Here is a 20,688-nt window from a genome sequence, read left to right on the forward strand (position 1 = left end):
AGCCTGGATCACATGGTCAGTGATGCTCCTCCCCTTTCCATTTCCAAGAAAACAGCTTGTGTGTGTGTGTGTGTGTGTGTGTGTGTGTGTGTGTGTGTGTGTACACCATGGATTCCTTACACATAACGCAGGTCCACACAATGTAAATCATTACATTTTAGGATGAAGACTGGAGTTAAGGTTAGGCTAGCAGTGGTTCTGCTTTTGGTTATGGTTCAGGTAACTCTCCAGGAAATGAATGTAATGTCCCCACAAATTCTGTATACACCACTCTGTGTGTGTGTGTGTGTGTGTGTGTGTGTGTGCAAAACACAGTTGTCTCAATACTAATTTTATGTAGTGGTACTACACAAGTCAATACATCTGAAGTATCACATGCAGTAATATTACAAATACCAATGATATGGCGTCACTGCTGTTTCATATTTCTTTCTTAACAACACTCATGGAGGGGAAGCCCGCTGTGCTCCTCATCCTCAATACACACCTCTGAACAGATGGAGTCTTTTGAAGCTATCATCTCCTGTTTTCACTGAAATTATGACGTAATCTTCTCGTCCTGCTGAATGTAATATCCTCCATGTTTTGCTTGTCATACATGACAACACATGTTTTATTTACTCAGCATCTGATAGCTAGAGAGGAGACACATGGGCCCACCTCAACCCACAGTCAAAGCTAGGTACCTGACCTCCCCTACTCTCCACTTGCCCTCTGGTACTCTGGAGAGTCTCTTCAGACCTCTGTCCCTGTCCTGCAGCCTCCAGCATCAACTGTCACCGCTGTTGAACTTCCTACATGCTATTCAGCTGGTTGCAATCTGCCCCCTTACCACCAGATGCCACCACTACAAACTGGTCCTTTAGTAGCTTGAACACCATTTTGTGTAGGAAATGCAATAAAATGTGAGTTTAACAATCAATATGTGTTGCACCTGCTTGATAACTGATTCAAGATGCATCTGGTCATAACAGCTGATCTGAGGAAGTCACTTCAATGTGAGGGCAAAAGTCTCTGAACGTTGTCTTCAGGTGTAAATTCTGATCAGTTTGTGACAATAAAATCAGATCAGATTACATGTTACAAATCTTGTCTTCATCCTCAATGCATCGTCTTCCATCAGGTCAGTTTACAGTAAAAACAGGGTCTTACTTTGAGTCTGAGGGTCCAGGGTCACGACTGAAGTACAGAGGTTCATCTTTGGAGAAGCTGCTCTTCACAGACAGACAGCTGGACACTGGACACTCTGCTCTGTCCTCCTCTTCCTCCACACAAACACTCATCTTCTGATCTGAAGTCAGCCTGAGATAAAACTTACTGCTGATCCTACACTGGGAAGCTATTACAGACCGCAAAGAGACAGAAAAAGAACAAAAACGACAATAAAGAAGGACACAGAAAAAAACCAGCCACATATATATGCATCATGGACAGGAGGATAAAAGAGGTAAAACGTTATCAGGCTGTGAACGCAGAATATTCAAAGGAGTCAAACACACGACTGCAAAAACAGGAAGTAACTAACACACACACACACACACACACACACACACACACACACACACACACACAGAGTACACAGGACAGCAAACCCAGCCATAACTGCACCTCGTCAGCTCTATTCAAAGCTCGTTTTCTCGGGTTTCAGTGGGTCTGATGTGTGTGGATCAGAGACTTTAATGGTAAACGAGTGAGAACGTTGGATTGAAACTCACCCTGCGTCAGCCTTTGCTTCTCCTCCGTCTGCTGTCGACTCAAAATGGAGTCTGACACAGTTTCACTTTCAAGGCTTCCCTCCCTGTTCTTCTGAGCCTGGGTCACATGATCACTGTCGGCCCTCCCCTTCTCCATTTACTGGAAATCAGTTGGTCTGTGTGTGTGTGTGTGTGTGTGTGTGTGTGTGTGTGCGGCTCACACAGATAAGCTCTCTATCATGATGCGTTTATGAGGGTCTCTCTTGGCTTTAACAGGCTGAATTAAAATGAGTTTTGGTCAAAATGTTGGTACTTAAATGATACGATGTGTGATTACGCACCTACGAAAGCATAATTATGAATATTACATCATATTTCTATTTATAGATCCCTGAAATCCCACACTCTTTCTGGCAAACAGTGATCACAGCAGCACAGGCTAGCAGACGGAAAGGAACTAGTCTGATCAATAAAACACAAATACATTCATTATTGATTCAGATGATGATTACTGTCTCTCTTGATTGTTTGCTTCAGAAAACATCAGAAAATAGTGAAAATGTCAAACCACACAGCAGAGTTTTGGTCTAAAGAAAAATATACTCAGAATAGAACAGATAAAAGCCGAGTTTTGAACCTAGTCAGTCCTACTTTCATGTCCCTGGATCACCTGCTCAGGTCTGTAGTGGTATCAGCTCATGAGGACTGACTAAAATTCGTCCAGTCTCATGTTACCTGTTTGAGTAATAACACATATGATTCTTAATGAGTTTCTTAAATATGTTCAAGTCTTCAAAAATATTCCAGAATGTTTTCCATGAAATTTCTAAAGTAAACAGATTATCTCGTATCTTATTTTTTCAAATCTGGCCAATAATAGTGGCCAGTCATTTTGTTGAAATCATTTGTTTATGTTTTGAAATTATGGCCTGAGAATAACCAGCAGCAGCTCTGCTTGTCTGTCAGTGAAGATAAGCTAACATTAGCTCAAGCTGTCAAACGTCAGTCAGAAGTCAGATATCAAACTATCTTACATTACTGGAAGACACAATTTGTAATTCTGTGTGTTCTCATCACTCTGTCATTTATTCTCTTTATGGGCTTAAAATTCAGCCATCACGAAGTCACCAAAAACTTCGACCGCAGTCAGTCAAGTCCACTGAAAAGACGTTAGCTAGCGGGACGCTAACCTAGCTAGCTAACAGGTATTTCAGCCGTTAGCTGGCTAGCTGGTTATGAAGCCTCCTGACTTTGTCCACTTCGTCAGAGACAAACTTTCCTGAACTTTCCTGAAATAAAACGCGAGCTTAATCACATCTGCCTCCTTTCTTCTTCTTCCCAAAGCTTGGCGACGCTTTAGTTTTCCGTTCATCGTCTGGCCCTATTCTCATCCACGGAACCTCCCAGAAGCTTCCACACAAACAGCGCGGGGAGCCGCTGGCTGCGTACAGTGCGCCTGCGCAGACAGTGACGCTCTGTAGGTGAGTGGGCGGAGCCGCCAATGTGGGCCTTTATGCAGGCTGAAAGTTAGAACATGCACCCGAGAACTACTGAGATCAATTCAACAACACATCCAAAAGACATGGTGTTACGGCTGCCACCGTTTTTGTGTGTGTTTGTGTGCGTGTTCTTGTTCCCTGTGTGTATGTGAGTGGGAACAGGACTCCTCCTCCGGAAGAGGACGGCGATTGGGGAGGAGCCAGCCCGTATCCAATCCCCTGCAGCAGTTATCTCCTAATGTCTCAGCCTGGCGGTCCTTGGCTGGCCTGTCTCATGACAGTCCTTCACACACAGAGAGTCGTTCTGTGACAGATTTGTCAGAGCTCTGCTCCTTGTAAATTTATGGTAACCAGACTCGAATTGAGCGAGGGACTGATTTTCACACACACCCTTGGTTATACTGTTTGTTAGCCTCAATAGGCTTAAGGGTGCAAGTTCTGTTGTATTTTGGTTCTTATTTTCCATCTGAACTACAGGTGTCATTTGGGAGGGTTTTATTTCTATTTCTTTGGTGTGATAGGCAAACTCTGATTTTTGAAGAGTTTTCTTTTGGTTTAATTAGTTAAGCTCTCATTTTTGGAAAGTTCTCTTTTGGTTTTGATTATTTCATTTGTTTGAAAAGCACCCACTCGCTCTTTTCGTTGTTTTGGCCTTTTGCCTTTTGTGTGCTAAAACAATTTAAAACACTTTGATTTAAATAAATAACTACTTTTTAAGCATTTCCATGGTTGTTCTCTGGTACTTCCTTTCCTCCAGCGAGCTGGGTTGTAACACATGGATATCACCATGAAATAACCTGTTTACTGTCACTCATCACACTCCTCATTTGTCATCACTGACATATTATGACAGTCTGAACCTGATGAAAATCAAAGTGGTTTCTGCATAACAAAAAAAGAATCAGAGGATTTGATGAGAACCAGAATCAGAACTGATCAAATCTGACCCAACTTTAATGTGGACTTTCTTACATCAAACAAAAGCTTCTGGAGGAAATATTCAGATCTTTTACTCAATTACAAATAACACAAATACTCTCAAGTACTATTCTGTCCTCGTCTGATACGTTGCTGTCAAACTAGACAGATAGTTAACACTTGAGGTGGTCCAATGAAAAACTGAGGCGTGGAAGTTTAAGGTCTTTACTTATATTTCCATCCTTGAACAGCGTGATTGAATCCACTCTCAACATTCTTTGTAAAACTGCAATAAACATACAAAATAAAATCTGATCACTGTTCAGCTCTTTAAAGTATTCACATATGATTCACATATTAATTAAACATAATGTACACACCATAAACACACTCGAGAAAACGTAGATACGCCACACTTGTTCGATTAGCAACACTTGAGTAGTTAGCGGCGGACACACTCCACATACACATACTGCTGAACAAGCTAACTCCTTAGCAACTGTGATAACTGTGTAAAGGAACCGAGAAAACATGAACATACACATATCATTCTAATACTCTTAAACATCACGCATGTCGGAATGTACTCACAGACATATAGTGTCCCAACATCGCCATGAACGAGGAGTGAACTGCACTGGGCCTCCCGACAGAAGCAATTCATCTGATGCAGCGCCCCACAGACATATAACAGAAAAAACCACAAGGTGGCACCAAAGGACAACGTAACGTCTGCATACAGATACTCATCAGATAAAGGTAAAACGAAATGAAATCAGGCTATTTAAATAAAACAAAGTATAGTTACAGTACAAGTACTGTGTTCAAAGTGTTACTTCAGTTAAAGTACACAAGGAATGAAATGCTTCAAAATAAAAGCACTCATGATGCAGAACGCTTTCTATATTACTGAATCATTGTCATTGATGCATCATGATGGAGGGACTGTGGTGTTGTTTCAGTTTGTAGACGTCAATGAAGCTTCCATGAAAACTGTCTACAGGTGTTATCTTCTTGCTTTTGTGTGTTACAACGATGAGAAAAGTCTGGTATTGTGGTCATAAGTAGAACTTCAGAGAGGCCACTTTATACAAGTAATATCTACCTGCACTGCTACTTAGAAATATGTGGAAATGAACTGAAACACTCCATCGATCCACAGGGGGGAGCTGCAACAGGAAGCAAACCACAGGAACCCAGTTTAAAGTGTTCATCTACACTCATGTTGTCACAAACTGAAGTAATCTGTTGAGGCACGTTGGGTTCAGAATATCTGAAAGAATGAAAAAGACAAGATAAAATCCAGGCGGAGGAGGTGTGTGAGTGAGGAGCAGAAGGAGTGGAGGAGTCTCAGTGTGTGTGCACAGACTGTGTAGAAGGACAGAGCAGCAGCAGAGCAGTCCACATACACTGATGATGCTCTGTCACATCCACAGGAACACACAGGGAGGATGCTGGACTTGACATTGTGTCTGACAGTGGAGCTGATCTCAGAGCAGTTCACACTGCAGCACTGACAGTCATCTCCACTTGTTGGGATTCCTCTGTCAGTCACTGCTGGATGAAGCTCTCCTCTCCACTCGACCTCCCAGTAACACGGCCCAGTCAGAGCCTCTCCACACACAAGCTGCTGCTGCTGCTGCTTCAACCTCTCTGGATCATCAGGACACAGCTGATCGGCTCTCGGCCAATCACCTTTCTGATCACTTCCATCTGACGAGAGAAGAAGACAGACAACAGACGTCATCAGTCAGAGTTCACAGAGACTCCTTCATCAGCTGGCAGTCAGTGATGCAGCACATCCAGTATAAAGAGCAGCAGGGACTTCAGTCCTGTTCAGACCACAAGTGCAGCGGCTGTGTAGCGTAGCCAGCTTCCTCTCAGCTCTCATGTTAATGTGTTGGAGTGAACACACTGAGCTGGAAGCTCACACACCTGCAGAGACTTTGGCCATCAAGTCTGTTTACTCTGTACACAGTGGAAATAAAGGGCTGACTGTCCCTGAATGCATCATGACTGCAGAGACAGTTCAGTGATGGATTTACTGTTGTTACCTGTGAACTGCTGCTAAATTTAAAAGCAGCAGAGTTTGTGACTTCATTTGCCTTTTAGGAGGCTTCTATCAAAGATATCTGCACAAAGCTAACAGAGCAGACTGAACATCAGCTCTCTCATCACTAAAGTCTGTTTCATTTCTCCTCCACTTGTGACCAAAGTAAGTCACAGTGTACGGTCACAGCCTGTAGTACTCTTCTTCATCACTGCAGCAAAGTGAGAATTAAACCACTGGAGGTCAGAAAAAAGATCTTCAGCAGGTGATAAGCTGACATGAACTGATCAGTTCTTCAGTGCTGAACTGAGAGAACAAACACTCTGAGATCAGATGTGATGGTTGGACAGTGTGATGAAGGAGGACCTCTGTCTCTGTACATCTTGGAATGCTGTCAGCTGGAATCCAGCTTTATTTGCTGGAGACACGAACACAACAACAACAGACGTCTTCACATCGACTCAAACACATGATCACAACAAGCTTCTGGCTGATTGGCTGACTGCTCTCTCTCTCTCTGTCTTTCTGTCCAATCCTGAAGCCGTCACCATTCTCCTCTCACAGCTTCACTGAGGAAAGCAGCTGCTGAGAAGGTTGGAGGTTTACAGGAAATACTGGATCTGTGCTTTGATACTAACTGTGTTTAGTACAACACTGCTGAGACCAGCATGGACTGACTCCAACCCTCTACTGACCTCAGAGTCTTCAGTCTACAGTCTGGACTCTCCACCAGATCACACAGAGGCTTCACTGCTGAATCCAGCAGGTAGTTTCCACTCAGGTCCAGCTCTGTCAGATGGGAGGGGTTGGACTTCAGAGCTGAGGCCAGAGAAGCACAGCTGATCTCTGACAAACTGCACCAACTCAACCTGAATAAAGAATAAATGATGTCACTTCAGAAGAAAATGTTCCTGCTTGAAATCATTCAATGGTTAATAATCTGTTCAGAGCTGAAGAAGCTTTACAAAGTTCAAGTTTAGACAATGGAAACTCCAAACACCTGAACCCAACAGGATGCAGCTTCAAAACGCTCAAATCTCATGAATATTAATGACAACGTGCTGCTACTTCAATAAAGACGGAGTGACTCCACCTCTTAAACTCTGCCAGCTCCACCAGTGGCTCCATCTATACAAACTCATGTTGTGCAGCCAAAGACAAATAAAAACCCACACAAACTGATTGAAGACTCCACTCAACATCCCAAAGTGTCCACAGAGGACAAATACGTCAGGATGAAGTTTGAGGAAATGTCAACAAAACACATGGACAATATTTGTGTTTGGAACAGTGGAGTCATAAAATCAAAGCATCTTCACTTTCAACTGTTCAGTCAGTATAAGCATCATACAGCTTCAGAAAAGTGTTGGAAAAGAAAAAGACTGAATATATTTGTTATTGTCTGACTGTGGAAACACAGATTATTATTTGATTCATTGATTTAAGTTTTTATCATCACTTATTAAAAATACCACGATGGAGAATATCAGATGAAACCAAGAATTATCCAGTGTCCATTTCTCTTGCTGTGTTCAGGTTTTAAATGTGGAGCTCAACATTCCTGCTGAGTTGAGCTGCAGGCCACGCCCCTCTCTGCTTGCGTCCATCAGGTGTGGGTGTGTCTCCCAGCCTGAAGGCAGCTGATTGCAGACCTGCCAACCTGTACGCATTTTGCGTAGCAAGTACGCAATTTGACATGTAAGTACGCTGGTACGACTCGCCCCTCTAAACTACGCAAAAAGCTGCGGACATGTGAGTTCTGTGGCAAATGAGCACGTGCGGTTCTCATGTCTGACAACAGATGCAGCGGCGTGGTGAAGCAGTTTCAGCCAATCACTGTGGAAAAGCGGAGAATAACGAGTCTGCCCAACCTATAGCGTAACACCCCCGCCCCCCTCCTCCCTGCCTCCTCCTCCCTCGGCCTCCCTCTCCGTCCTCCGTTCCCCACTCGCTGCAGTTGGCGCTTAAAAAGGTAAGTGTGTGAGCGGACCTGCCAGCTTTTGGTAAATGTGAACCGTTACCGGAACCGGTACGTTACTTTAACTGTGGAAACACTCGAGCCGAAGTCTGAGTGAAAAAAGAAAAAAAAGATTTGTGAGTTTTTTTTTTCTTAGCAAATCTATCGATCATTACCCGAATGACCCCAATACATCGTCAAAGAAAGAAGAAGAGGCAGGTGTGTGTGTGTGTGTGTGTGTGTGTGTGTGTGTGTTGTGAAGGATCAATATCAATCATCAGTCATTATTTGTGAAAACACACTGAAATCAACACAAACCAAAGAAATATTTCTGCTTCATCAAGTAAACTTGATTCATTTCAAACAAATATGACTTCAGAGGATCTTCTGTATCCAGATGTGACCATTTACCAAAAATCACAAACATTCATTGACTTCAACAACTAACAGTGGACATTTTCTACACTTTCTTTAACAAGCACAAATCTTTGTGACTGCAGACTAAATTTACTTCAACAAACATGAAAACATGAACAAAAGCTCATTTACAACTTTACTGATGTTATGGAAAAACACAAATTAGCTTCACTTGTTAAAAACACATGTGAGATTTACAACAGTAACAGAGAGTCAGTGAACTCACCTCAGAGTCTCCAGTCTACAGTCTGGACTCTCCAGTCCAGCAGACAGCAGCTTCACTCCTGAATCCTGCAGCTCGTTGTTGCTCAGGTCCAGCTCTGTCAGATGGGAGGGGTTGGACTTCAGAGCTGAGACCAGAGAAGCACAGCTGATCTCTGACAAACAGCAGCGACTCAACCTGAATAAAGAATAAATGATGTCACTTCAGAAGAAAATGTTCCTGCTTGAAATCATTCAATGGTTAATAATCTGTTCAGAGCTGAAGAAGCTTTACAAAGTTCAAGTTTAGACAATGGAAACTCCAAACACCTGAACCCAACAGGATGCAGCTTCAAAACGCTCAAATCTCATGAATATTAATGACAACGTGCTGCTACTTCAATAAAGACGGAGTGACTCCACCTCTTAAACTCTGCCAGCTCCACCAGTGGCTCCATCTATACAAACTCATGTTGTGCAGCCAAAGACAAATAAAAACCCACACAAACTGATTGAAGACTCCACTCAACATCCCAAAGTGTCCACAGAGGACAAATACGTCAGGATGAAGTTTGAGGAAATGTCAACAAAACACATGGACAATATTTGTGTTTGGAACAGTGGAGTCATAAAATCAAAGCATCTTCACTTTCAACTGTTCAGTCAGTATAAGCATCATACAGCTTCAGAAAAGTGTTGGAAAAGAAAAAGACTGAATATATTTGTTATTGTCTGACTGTGGAAACACAGATTATTATTTGATTCATTGATTTAAGTTTTTATCATCACTTATTAAAAATACCACGATGGAGAATATCAGATGAAACCAAGAATTATCCAGTGTCCATTTCTCTTGTTGTGTTCAGGTTTTAAATGTGGAGCTCAACATTCCTGCTGAGTTGAGCTGCAGGCCACGCCCCTCTCTGCTTGCGTCCATCAGGTGTGGGTGTGTCTCCCAGCCTGAAGGCAGCTGATTGCAGACCTGCCAACCTGTACGCATTTTGCGTAGCAAGTACGCAATTTGACATGTAAGTACGCTGGTACGACTCGCCCCTCTAAACTACGCAAAAAGCTGCGGACATGTGAGCTCTGTGGCAAATGAGCACGTGCGGTTCTCATGTCTGACAACACGATGCAGCGGCGTGGTGAAGCAGTTTCAGCCAATCACTGTGGAAAAGCGGAGAATAACGAGTCTGCCCAACCTATAGCGTAACACCCCCGCCCCCCTCCTCCCTGCCTCCTCCTCCCTCGGCCTCCCTCTCCGTCCTCCGTTCCCCACTCGCTGCAGTTGGCGCTTAAAAAGGTAAGTGTGTGAGCGGACCTGCCAGCTTTTGGTAAATGTGAACCGTTACCGGAACCGGTACGTTACTTTAACTGTGGAAACACTCGAGCCGAAGTCTGAGTGAAAAAAGAAAAAAAAGATTTGTGAGTTTTTTTTTTCTTAGCAAATCTATCGATCATTACCCGAATGACCCCAATACATCGTCAAAGAAAGAAGAAGAGGCAGGTGTGTGTGTGTGTGTGTGTGTGTGTGTGTGTGTGTTGTGAAGGATCAATATCAATCATCAGTCATTATTTGTGAAAACACACTGAAATCAACACAAACCAAAGAAATATTTCTGCTTCATCAAGTAAACTTGATCCATTTCAAACAAATATGACTTCAGAGGATCTTCTGTATCCAGATGTGACCATTTACCAAAAATCACAAACATTCATTGACTTCAACAACTAACAGTGGACATTTTCTACACTTTCTTTAACAAGCACAAATCTTTGTGACTGCAGACTAAATTTACTTCAACAAACATGAAAACATGAACAAAAGCTCATTTACAACTTTACTGATGTTATGGAAAAACACAAATTAGCTTCACTTGTTAAAAACACATGTGAGATTTACAACAGTAACAGAGAGTCAGTGAACTCACCTCAGAGTCTTCAGTCTACAGTCTGGACTCTCCAGTCCAGCAGACAGCAGCTTCACTCCTGATTCCTGCAGGTCGTTTTCACTCAGGTCCAGCTCTGTCAGATGGGAGGGGTTGGACTTCAGAGCTGAGGCCAGAGAAGCACAGCTGATCTCTGACAACCTGCACCAACTCAACCTGAATAAAGAATAAATGATGTCACTTCAGAAGAAAATGTTCCTGCTTGAAATCATTCAATGGTTAATAATCTGTTCAGAGCTGAAGAAGCTTTACAAAGTTCAAGTTTAGACAATGGAAACTCCAAACAGCTGAACCCAACAGGATGCAGCTTCAAAACGCTCAAATCTCATGAATATTAATGACAACGTGCTGCTACTTCAATAAAGACGGAGTGACTCCACCTCTTAAACTCTGCCAGCTCCACCAGTGGCTCCATCTATACAAACTCATGTTGTGCAGCCAAAGACAAATAAAAACCCACAGAAACTGATTGAAGACTCCACTCAACATCCCAAAAAAAGAAAAAAAAGATTTGTGAGTTTTTTTTTCTTAGCAAATCTATCGATCATTACCCGAATGACCCCAATACATCGTCAAAGAAAGAAGAAGAGGCAGGTGTGTGTGTGTGTGTGTGTGTGTGTGTGTCTGTGTGTGTGTGTGTGTGTGTGTGTGTGTGTGTGTATGTGTATGTGTATGTGTGTGTGTTGTGAAGGATCAATATCAATCATCAGTCATTATTTGTGAAAACACACTGAAATCAACACAAACCAAAGAAATATTTCTGCTTCATCAAGTAAACTTGATCCATTTCAAACAAATATGACTTCAGAGGATCTTCTGTATCCAGATGTGACCATTTACCAAAAATCACAAACATTCATTGACTTCAACAACTAACAGTGGACATTTTCTACACTTTCTTTAACAAGCACAAATCTTTGTGACTGCAGACTAAATTTACTTCAACAAACATGAAAACATGAACAAAAGCTAATTTACAACTTTACTGATGTTATGGAAAAACACAAATTAGCTTCACTTGTTAAAAACACATGTGAGATTTACAACAGTAACAGAGAGTCAGTGAACTCACCTCAGAGTCTCCAGTCTACAGTCTGGACTCTCCAGTCCAGCAGACAGCAGCTTCACTCCTGAATCCTGCAGGTTGTTGTTGCTCAGCTCCAGCTCTGTCAGATGGGAGGGGTTGGACTTCAGAGCTGAGACCAGAGAAGCACAGCTGACCTCTGACAAACTGCACCAACTCAACCTGAATAAAGAATAAATGATGTCACTTCAGAAGAAAATGTTCCTGCTTGAAATCATTCAATGGTTAATAATCTGTTCAGAGCTGAAGAAGCTTTACAAAGTTCAAGTTTAGACAATGGAAACTCCAAACACCTGAACCCAACAGGATGCAGCTTCAAAACGCTCAAATCTCATTAATATTAATGACAACGTGCTGCTACTTCAATAAAGACGGAGTGACTCCACCTCTTAAACTCTGCCAGCTCCACCAGTGGCTCCATCTATACAAACTCATGTTGTGCAGCCAAACACAAATAAAAACCCACAGAAACTGATTGAAGACTCCACTCAACATCCCAAAGTGTCCACAGAGGACAAATACGTCAGGATGAAGTTTGAGGAAATGTCAACAAAACACATGGACAATATTTGTGTTTGGAACAGTGGAGTCATAAAATCAAAGCATCTTCACTTTCAACTGTTCAGTCAGTATAAGCATCATACAGCTTCAGGAAAGTGTTGGAAAAGAAAAAGACTGAATATATTTGTTATTGTCTGACTGTGGAAACACAGATTATTATTTGACTCATTGATTTAAGTTTTTATCATCACTTATTAAAAACACCACGATGGAGAATATCAGATGAAATCAAGATTTATCCAGTGTCCATTTCTCTTGTGTTCAGGTTTTAAATGTGGAGCTCAACATTGATCTGCAACAGTCGATGGACTAAACCACCGAAGAAGAAAACAGACTTCAGCATGAAGATACTCAGTGTGGATCAGAATAATATCAGCCTCATGTCTGCAGGTTACTGTCAACACAACTTTCACATCATATCACAGTTTTTCTCAGTGGCTTTGGTTCATGTCTCAGATCACAATTGAAATTCTCAAAACTACTTGTTCAATCTTCACATCATCAGAAAAGCAGTTTCTCATTTCTTTGAACAAGATCTAAATGCTTTGGTACATCCATCAAATCATTATGATCAATTCTCTGCAGTTTCCTACATTATCATTGCTTCTGTCATGTTGATCCAAATGTATTCTAATGCGTCTCTGTTGAATAGTCTCACCCCCCACAACATTTAGGCATTGATTCATCGCATAAGTCTTTACATGCAAAATGGCTGAACAAGTTGTCATCAAATGTCAAACATAATTCCAGACATTTCCATTAGACTCCTTTCTAAATCTGTCCTGAATTGGTAAATTGCTCCCAGGTGAATCTTGACTTTCTCTAATGAAGGGAAATGTGTGGAAGGTCAGGAGGTGAAGGCAGACTGCTCTGTGATTCCTTCAGCTCTGCATGTGCAGTTTCCCCTCAGGAGATTGTCCTCGGTTCACATTTCTACTTTTGTTTCTTGGTTTGTTTCTTTGTGCGATACAGTGCCGTCTTTTCCTTTCTGTATCACAGTGACGCAGCCCGTCAACAAATTACAGTACAAACAGTAAAAGCACAAATGTGAATCTTGTCCAATCTCCCACATACACTAAGGTGTAACTCACAATTTACAATAACTGTCATCAAACTTTAGTCACAGTTTACATCAGAACATCCCTCCAGAGGTCACTGTTATATTGACAGCATGACTAAGCAATTTGACTGTCTTATCTGTACATTGACACAAGGACTTGTCCTTCTGATGGCACTGACGTGTTCACTGATATTTACTTTTGAGAGATCAACTAAGGGCTTTGAGAAAGTAACAGCCTTTTGCAGGTAATCCACGGTGTTTTGCTATTTGTACGAATTGTTTTGAGAAATGCTCTTACTGTGAGCACTTAGCTGCAATTTCTATGCCCAAAAAAAAATAAAAGGCAGAGACATCATGTTTGTCCTTCTACCTCTTACTGAAGACACTGCGTGTGCTTTACATTCACAAAGGTTTAGCATGGCATTGTTTTTCTTCTTCTTCTGAAACCTTTTTTCTGGTAGAACACTCCCGTATTCTTCATAACATTCTTGTCAACTCTAATTATGACACGTAACACTACTGCCACCCTGTGGCCTGTATCTGTAACTTAACACCATTTTCCTGCTGATATCCTATTGAAATTCACATTTAACTGCACACGTCAACTACATGAATATCATTATGAACCATATGAATAACTGAATTAATTCATTACTCTCAATGAACCAAAGATACAACACTTGCTGTTTTGAAAATGTCGAGGATGATTCAAGAAATGTACAAAAGGGACTGAGAAAATCACAAAACAGAAGTAAAAAATGGTGTCTGACCTCAGAGTCTTCAGTCTACAGTCTGGACTCTCCAGTCCAGCAGACAGCAGCTTCGCTCCTGAATCCAGCAGGTCGTTGTAGCTCAGGTCCAGCTCTGTCAGATGGGAGGGGTTGGACTTCAGAGCTGAGACCAGAGAAGCACAGCTGATCTCTGACAAACTGCAGCCCCTCAACCTGAATAAAGAATAAATGATGAAGATTAAAATCCATTTCTAATCCAATCAGATGTGTTCAGGTTGTAAATGTGGAGCTCAACATTACTCTGTCCTCATCAATGAGCTTCTCCCTAAAATGAGCAGAGTGACTTTGTCATTGTGTTATTGTGGATCATCATAATGTCAGCCTTCTACAGACATCATCCAAATGTCAGCACAACATTCATACACCTATTCATGTCAACACACATCAACAACATGCTGCTGATCTCAGTCAAGTCTGAAGAACCATCAAATCAGACGTGTTGTTTCTTTGTTACTTTCATTTTCTTCTGTTTCTTCTCATTCAGAATAATCCTGAGTCATCTTATGAAACATGCTCAGACAGGTGTGTCACCTTTCACACAATGTTGGATGGACTTTTATTTTGATAGACTTTGACTTTGATCAGTGTTTGTCTGCTTCAGGAGTTCTGGGCTCACAAAGATCACTTCCTGTTAGTCATTGGAGGAAGTCAGCTCAATCTGTCCACAGGCTCTTCTACATACACTCTAATACAGAGTCTCTTATTTAGCTGACTGGCTTCTCTATGTCGCAAAGTGCGCGTCTGTCAGAACACAGTCCACCTGTTCCCCCAAGACTCAAAGGTGAAGGCTGATGATCCGTTCATGGTGCTTTATTTTCAGAACATCCTTACAAAGGTGGTTGTGCATGTGTGTATACGTGTGTGGTTCTGGAATAAACAGAAATAATAATTATCATTAATAACCAAATACAACTCACGGTATACACAGTAATGATACGTCTTCATAACTTCCTCAAACACATGAGAACTAAAAACACACAGTCAACAGAAATACGTGTGCGTCACTTCTGTAAAAGTGAGAAAAAAAGAGACGGTCAGTAACGGAAATATAAATATAAAATAAATGACCGTTCATATCATGACTGGCGATAACGAGCGCTTTAATCATGAGCGACACGCACTCAAAGCACCGGATAATAACCTGAATCTAGGCAAGGCAAGGCAAATTTATTTGTATAGCACAATTCATACACCAGGCAATTCAAAGTGCTTTACAGAAGCATAAAAATACATTAAAATCATACATTTAAAAGAAAGAAAGAAAGAGATTAGAAGAGAATAGAAAAATAAAAATAAAATACAATTAAAGGAACATTAAAAACAGAAGCAAGTAAAAGACAATAATTTAGTGTTTAAGACAATAATCTAGCATTTAAAATGATTACTTTAAGTAAAAGCTGTAGCGAATAATAATGTTTTCACCCCTGATTTAAATGAGCTGACTGTTGGTGCAGACCTCAGGTGTGCAGGGAGAGTGTTCCACAGGTGAGGAGCATAATAACTGAAAGCTGCTTCACTTTGTTTGCTTCTCATTCTGGGAACACACAGTAGACCCGTCCCTGATGCCCTGAGAGGTCTGGATACTTCATATGGAGTCAACAAATCTACAATATATTTCGGTCCTAGACCATTTAATGCTTTGTAGACCAACAGTAAGATTTTAAAGTCTATTCTTTGACTCACAGGAAGCCAACGTAGTGATCTGAGGACTGGTGTAATATGGTCCATTTTTCTGGTGTTTGTAAGGACTCGTGCAGCAGCATTTTGAATCAGCTGTAGTTGCCTAATTGATTTTTTGTTTAGGCCAGTAAAGACTCCATGGCAATAGTCCAACCTACTGAAAATAAATGCATGAACCAGTTTTTCCATGTCTTCTTTGGACAGACATCCCTTAATTCTGGTTGTATTTTTCAGGTGGTAGTAGGCTGATTTAGTAATGAGCTTTAAATGGCTGTTAAAATTAAGGTCAGAATCAATAATTACACCAAGATTTCTGGCTTTATCTGTTGTTGTCAGTGACATGGAATTAAGGTGAGCACTGATCTTTGACCTTTCATTTTTGGGGCCAAATACAATCACTTCTGTCTTATCTGCATTAAGCTGAAGAAAATTCTGGCACATCCACTCATTGATTTGATGAATACACTCACTCAGTGAAAGTAAGGGACTGTAGTCATGTGATGACACAGAAATATAAAGTTGTGTATCATCTGCATAAGTATGATAAGAAATATTATGTTGCTCCATGATCTGAGCTAGGGGCAACATGTAGATATTGAAAAGAAGTGGTCCGAGAATGGACCCTTGTGGCACCCCACACATCATCTTTTGTCGTTCAGACACATGCTCACCAATTGACACAAAGTAGTCTCTGTCTTGTAAGTAAGATTTAAACCAGTGTAGTACAGTGCCAGTAAGTCCCACCCACTTTTCCAGTCTGTCAAGTAGTATGTCCTGATCAACTGAATCAAAGGCAGCACTGAGATCTAATAATACTAAGACTGAGGTTTTGGAAGCATCATTATTCAGATGTATGTCATTTAAAACTTTGATAAGTACAGTCTCAGTGCTGTGGTGTGGACGAAATCCAGACTGAAATGCATTAAAAAGATTGTTCTGCATCATGAAAGCATGCATTTGTTGAAAAACAACCCTTTCAATAATTTTTCCTAAAAAGGGAAGATTTGATATTGGCCTGTAGTTACTTATCACTGAAGCATCCAGATTAGTCTTTTTTAGGAGAGGTTTTATTACTGCAGTTTTCAGGGCCTGGGGAAAGTGACCAGACTGAAGAGAATTATTTATTATCTGCAACACATCTGGAGCCATGCAATTAAAGACATTTTTAAAAAAGTTTGTTGGCAGAGTATCAAGGCAGCATGTTGTAGATTTTAACTGTGATACAGTTTCTGCCAGCCTTGTATGATCTAGAAGGTTAAAATGTGCTAGATTAACTGTAGAACAAGAAGGCACAGATGGACTTATCATTTTGCCTGAGCTGGAGCTGCACACTGTTTGTCTTATCCTTGAAATTTTATCTGTAAAAAAGGCTGCAAATTCATTGCATGACTTGTTGGATAGCAGCTCAGGAGGGACTGATGCTGTGGGGTTTGTCAGTCTATCCACAACAGAAAACAAAGTGCAGGCATTATTACAGTTTCTGTTGATAATCTCTGAGAAGAATGCTTGCCTGGCCTTCTTTAGTTCATGGTTGTAGGTGTGGAGACTGTTTTTGTAAATCTCATAATGAACCTGGAGTTTAGTTTTTCGCCACCTGCGCTCTGCCTGTCTGCAGACTCTTTTCTGGACTTTGACCAGTGTGGTGTTTCTCCAAGGTGTCTTTTTCCTTCCTGATAAAACTTTTGTCTTAACTGGGGCGATGGAGTCAATAACAGCCATAACTTTGGAACTGAAACTATTTACAAGGTCATCAGTTGAAGCTGAGGGCAGTGTTGGTGATGGTGTAAAACACAGAGTGAAGACTGCACAGGTGTTATCATTAATATAACGCTTTTTGATTACCTCTGTTCCACTTTTGTTAAGAGTAGCAGGTATGGCCATTTTAAATGACACACAGTAATGATCAGAAAGAGCAACATCCATCACCACAACCTCAGAGATATTGAGCCCTTTGGAAATAACCAAATCTAATATATGCCCTTTGTTATGTGTTGAATGTGTTACGTGCTGAGGCCAAAATGATCCAGGATGTTTAGAAGTTCTTTAGCACATCCATCTTTGAGATTATCAACATGAATGTTGAAGTCACCCACTAACACAACACAGTCAAAATCAATACAAACAACAGACAGTAGATTGGAAACTCATCGGAAAACTTTGCATTGTATTTTGGAGACTTGTAGATGGTTACGAAGACTGATCGACAGGGAGACTTTGATTGAATGGCAACATATTCAAAAGATTCAAACTGACCATAAGAGACTCTGCTGAATTGAATGCTATCATTAAACAAAATGGCGACTCCACCTCCTCTCTTATGCATTCTCACTTCACTTATGAAACTGAAGTTCAGGGGCTGACTCATTGAGAGCTGCTGCACTGTTATCTTGTCCTAACCAAGTTTCAGTTAAAAACATAAAATCAAGCCTGTGCTTCATGATAAAGTCATTGATTAAGAATGATTTGCCTGCCAAAGACCTAACATTTAAAAGAGCTAAATTAAATGTGCTAAAAAGTCCAACATCCCCATGTTTTAGAACTAACAAGTACAGAGGAACAGCGCGACAATAACACGCACCTGGTGAGCACAACACAACTGCAACTCACTTCTCTCTGGACGCACATCGACTCACAACCGGATGACAAACTAACGTGCAGCAACAATACGAACTTCATCCACTCGATGCAAAAACTACTCCTTCCGACAGTCTCTACTTCTGTCTGTCAAACCAGCAGTACACAGCTTGACCGGGCGCGGCCGCCCCCTTGTGGTCGGAGTCTGCACATCACCTGCCCTGCAACACAGTCTTCAGAGCAAACACTCTAATCCACACTGTCAATGCTACAGAGGCAACGATGGACAGAAAGAGTCTGATCGCTGCACTTTGAACTTCATGTTAACGACGTTATTTACATGGAAAAGTCTTTGATTGGTTTCTCATTAAATGTTTGATTTCCATGTATTTACAGCAGGAAAAACACACGCTGCCAACAAAATGCTGATTGTGTCTCTTCTGTCTCACAGTTACAGTTTTCACTCTGTCTGTGTCACATGGTGTAAAGAGCCACAGGAAACAGGAAGTAAAGCTAACCACCACTCAAGTCGTCGTTCTGCAAGTCACAGTTGAGCTAGTTGGACAGCAGCAGCTCCCACGCTGGAGTGAGAACATGACAGATGATTTCTGGAGAATTTCAAAGTGGACAATATGAAATAAAGAAGACTTTAGGACAGAAATCATCATTTCAGTCCATAGAAAAACTCATGGACTCGTCTCCATCAACACACAGCTGACTGACTGTGAGCTTCATCCTCAATCATCTCTAGAACTGGATCAAATGTGCACTGAGCAAAGTCAGACCATCTTCTCTTCATCTTAAATGGAACCTGGTGCCTTCTTCTACAAATCTAGACTTTTATTATTGATGCTCCTGTTTACTGGATGAGTCAGGACACAAAGTGACATCATTTTCTGACTGAAGCATCGTCACATGTTGAAGTGTCACCTGTCGCTGGTGACAGATCAGACACGACACTGCATGAGGAAATATGCTTCACACTCTCTGTGCTCCTGTGTGTGTGTGTGTGTGTGTGTGTGTGTGCGTGTGTGCGTGTGTGTGTGTGTGCGCGTGCATGCGTGTGTGTGTGTGTGTGTGTGTGTGTGTGTGTGTGTGTGTGTGTGTGTGCGCGTGCATGCGTGTGTGTGTGTGTGCGTGTGTGTGTGTGTGTGCGCGTGCATGCGTGTGTGTGTGTGTGTGTGCGTGTGTGTGTGCGTGTGTGTGTGTGTGTGTGTGTGTGTGTGTGTGCGTGCGTGTGTGTGTGTGTATCAGAGGGAGGTTCTTTGTGTGTAAATGTACTGCATCAGTTCCTGTAAAATACTGTGCTCTGAAGGTTCTGGATAAAAAGACATTATTCCTGAAAATGTGTTGAACTTCCTTCATTTTTTATGTGTATTTGTGTCTCACAGGTAACAAAAACTACAAATGTTGATTTAATTTTAGAGGACGTTGAAGCTTAAATCCTACAGTTTCCTTCATTAAACCAGTTCAAATGAAGTACAGACTAAACTCTGAGCCAAACTGTTCAGACTGTTAGACTCTGAAAAACAGCTGTTGTGATTTGTGCTCAGACAAACACAGAAAACAAGAGAACTGAAGGAAACTTCAAACATCTGTGATGGATTTAAATTTGGTGGATATCCACTGGACAAGAGGGAAAAACATGAACTGACCTCAGAGTCTCCAGTCTACAGTTTGGACTCTCCAGTCCAGCAGACAGCAGCTTCACTCCTGAATCCTGCAGCTCGTTGTGACTCAGGTCCAGCTCTGTCAGATGGGAGGGGTTGGACTTCAGAGCTGAGGCCACGACTTCACAGTGAGTCTCTGAGAGTCCACAGTCTGAAAGTCTGTGATGACAGAGAATATAAAAGTTAGAGAATAATAAAATCTGACAGTTTATTAATGTCACAAACAACATTAACATGAGCTGAACATGCTGTCGGTCGCTCAGCCTGAGCTGCTCAGCCATTGGTCACCAGCTTTGTGCTTTGAAGCTCCTCCTGTCCACATGTCAAAGTTTCCTTCAGCAACATAATGAACCACAAATTTCAGCTTCAGACAAAAGTGTCTGCCAAACGACCGTCATGTCAATATGTGTCATACTTTGATTGACAGCTGCTGTGATTTGTGTTGGTTGAACTTTATTAACTGCAGTCATTTGTACTGACCTCAGTCATGTGTCTGTGTGGATTTTGAGCATCTTTAATACATCTTGTGTCACTTCATCTGCTTTTCATCTCCTGTTAAATGAATCTAATGACTCCTATTTCA

At 41.5% G+C, this 20,688-nt stretch overlaps 2 protein-coding genes across 6 annotated transcripts in view; both read right to left on the reverse strand.

The window, feature by feature from the left end:
* LOC143339923 (NACHT, LRR and PYD domains-containing protein 12-like) overlaps nucleotides 1-4,775 on the reverse strand; it is a 21,924-nt gene extending 17,149 nt beyond the window's left edge. For 4 of the 5 annotated variants that reach the window (XM_076761482.1, XM_076761481.1, XM_076761479.1 and 1 more), the window contains exons 1-2: nucleotides 1,716-1,991; nucleotides 1,153-1,339 (exon numbers count right to left, since the gene is read on the reverse strand). In XM_076761482.1, coding sequence (XP_076617597.1) covers nucleotides 1,153-1,339; nucleotides 1,716-1,851 — 323 coding nt within the window. In that variant the 5' untranslated portion in view covers nucleotides 1,852-1,991. Of the gene's footprint in view, nucleotides 1-1,152; nucleotides 1,340-1,715; nucleotides 1,992-4,702 lie in introns of those variants that run through there. The other variant, XM_076761480.1, reaches the window with a different exon arrangement.
* Nucleotides 4,323-18,574, reverse strand: LOC143339926 (uncharacterized). The gene is made up of 6 exons (XM_076761485.1): nucleotides 18,440-18,574; nucleotides 14,161-14,334; nucleotides 11,758-11,931; nucleotides 10,668-10,841; nucleotides 6,857-7,030; nucleotides 4,323-5,824 (listed from the first exon to the last, which is right to left on the reverse strand). The coding sequence occupies exons 1-6, from the start codon at nucleotides 18,535-18,537 to the stop codon at nucleotides 5,815-5,817; spliced, it is 804 nt and encodes a 267-aa protein (XP_076617600.1). The 5' UTR covers nucleotides 18,538-18,574; the 3' UTR covers nucleotides 4,323-5,814.
* Between the last annotated feature and the right edge of the window lie 2,114 nt (nucleotides 18,575-20,688).

The sequence above is a fragment of the Chaetodon auriga genome, chromosome 21, assembly GCF_051107435.1.
Source record: "Chaetodon auriga isolate fChaAug3 chromosome 21, fChaAug3.hap1, whole genome shotgun sequence".
In the NCBI taxonomy this organism is placed as follows: domain Eukaryota; kingdom Metazoa; phylum Chordata; class Actinopteri; order Chaetodontiformes; family Chaetodontidae; genus Chaetodon; species Chaetodon auriga.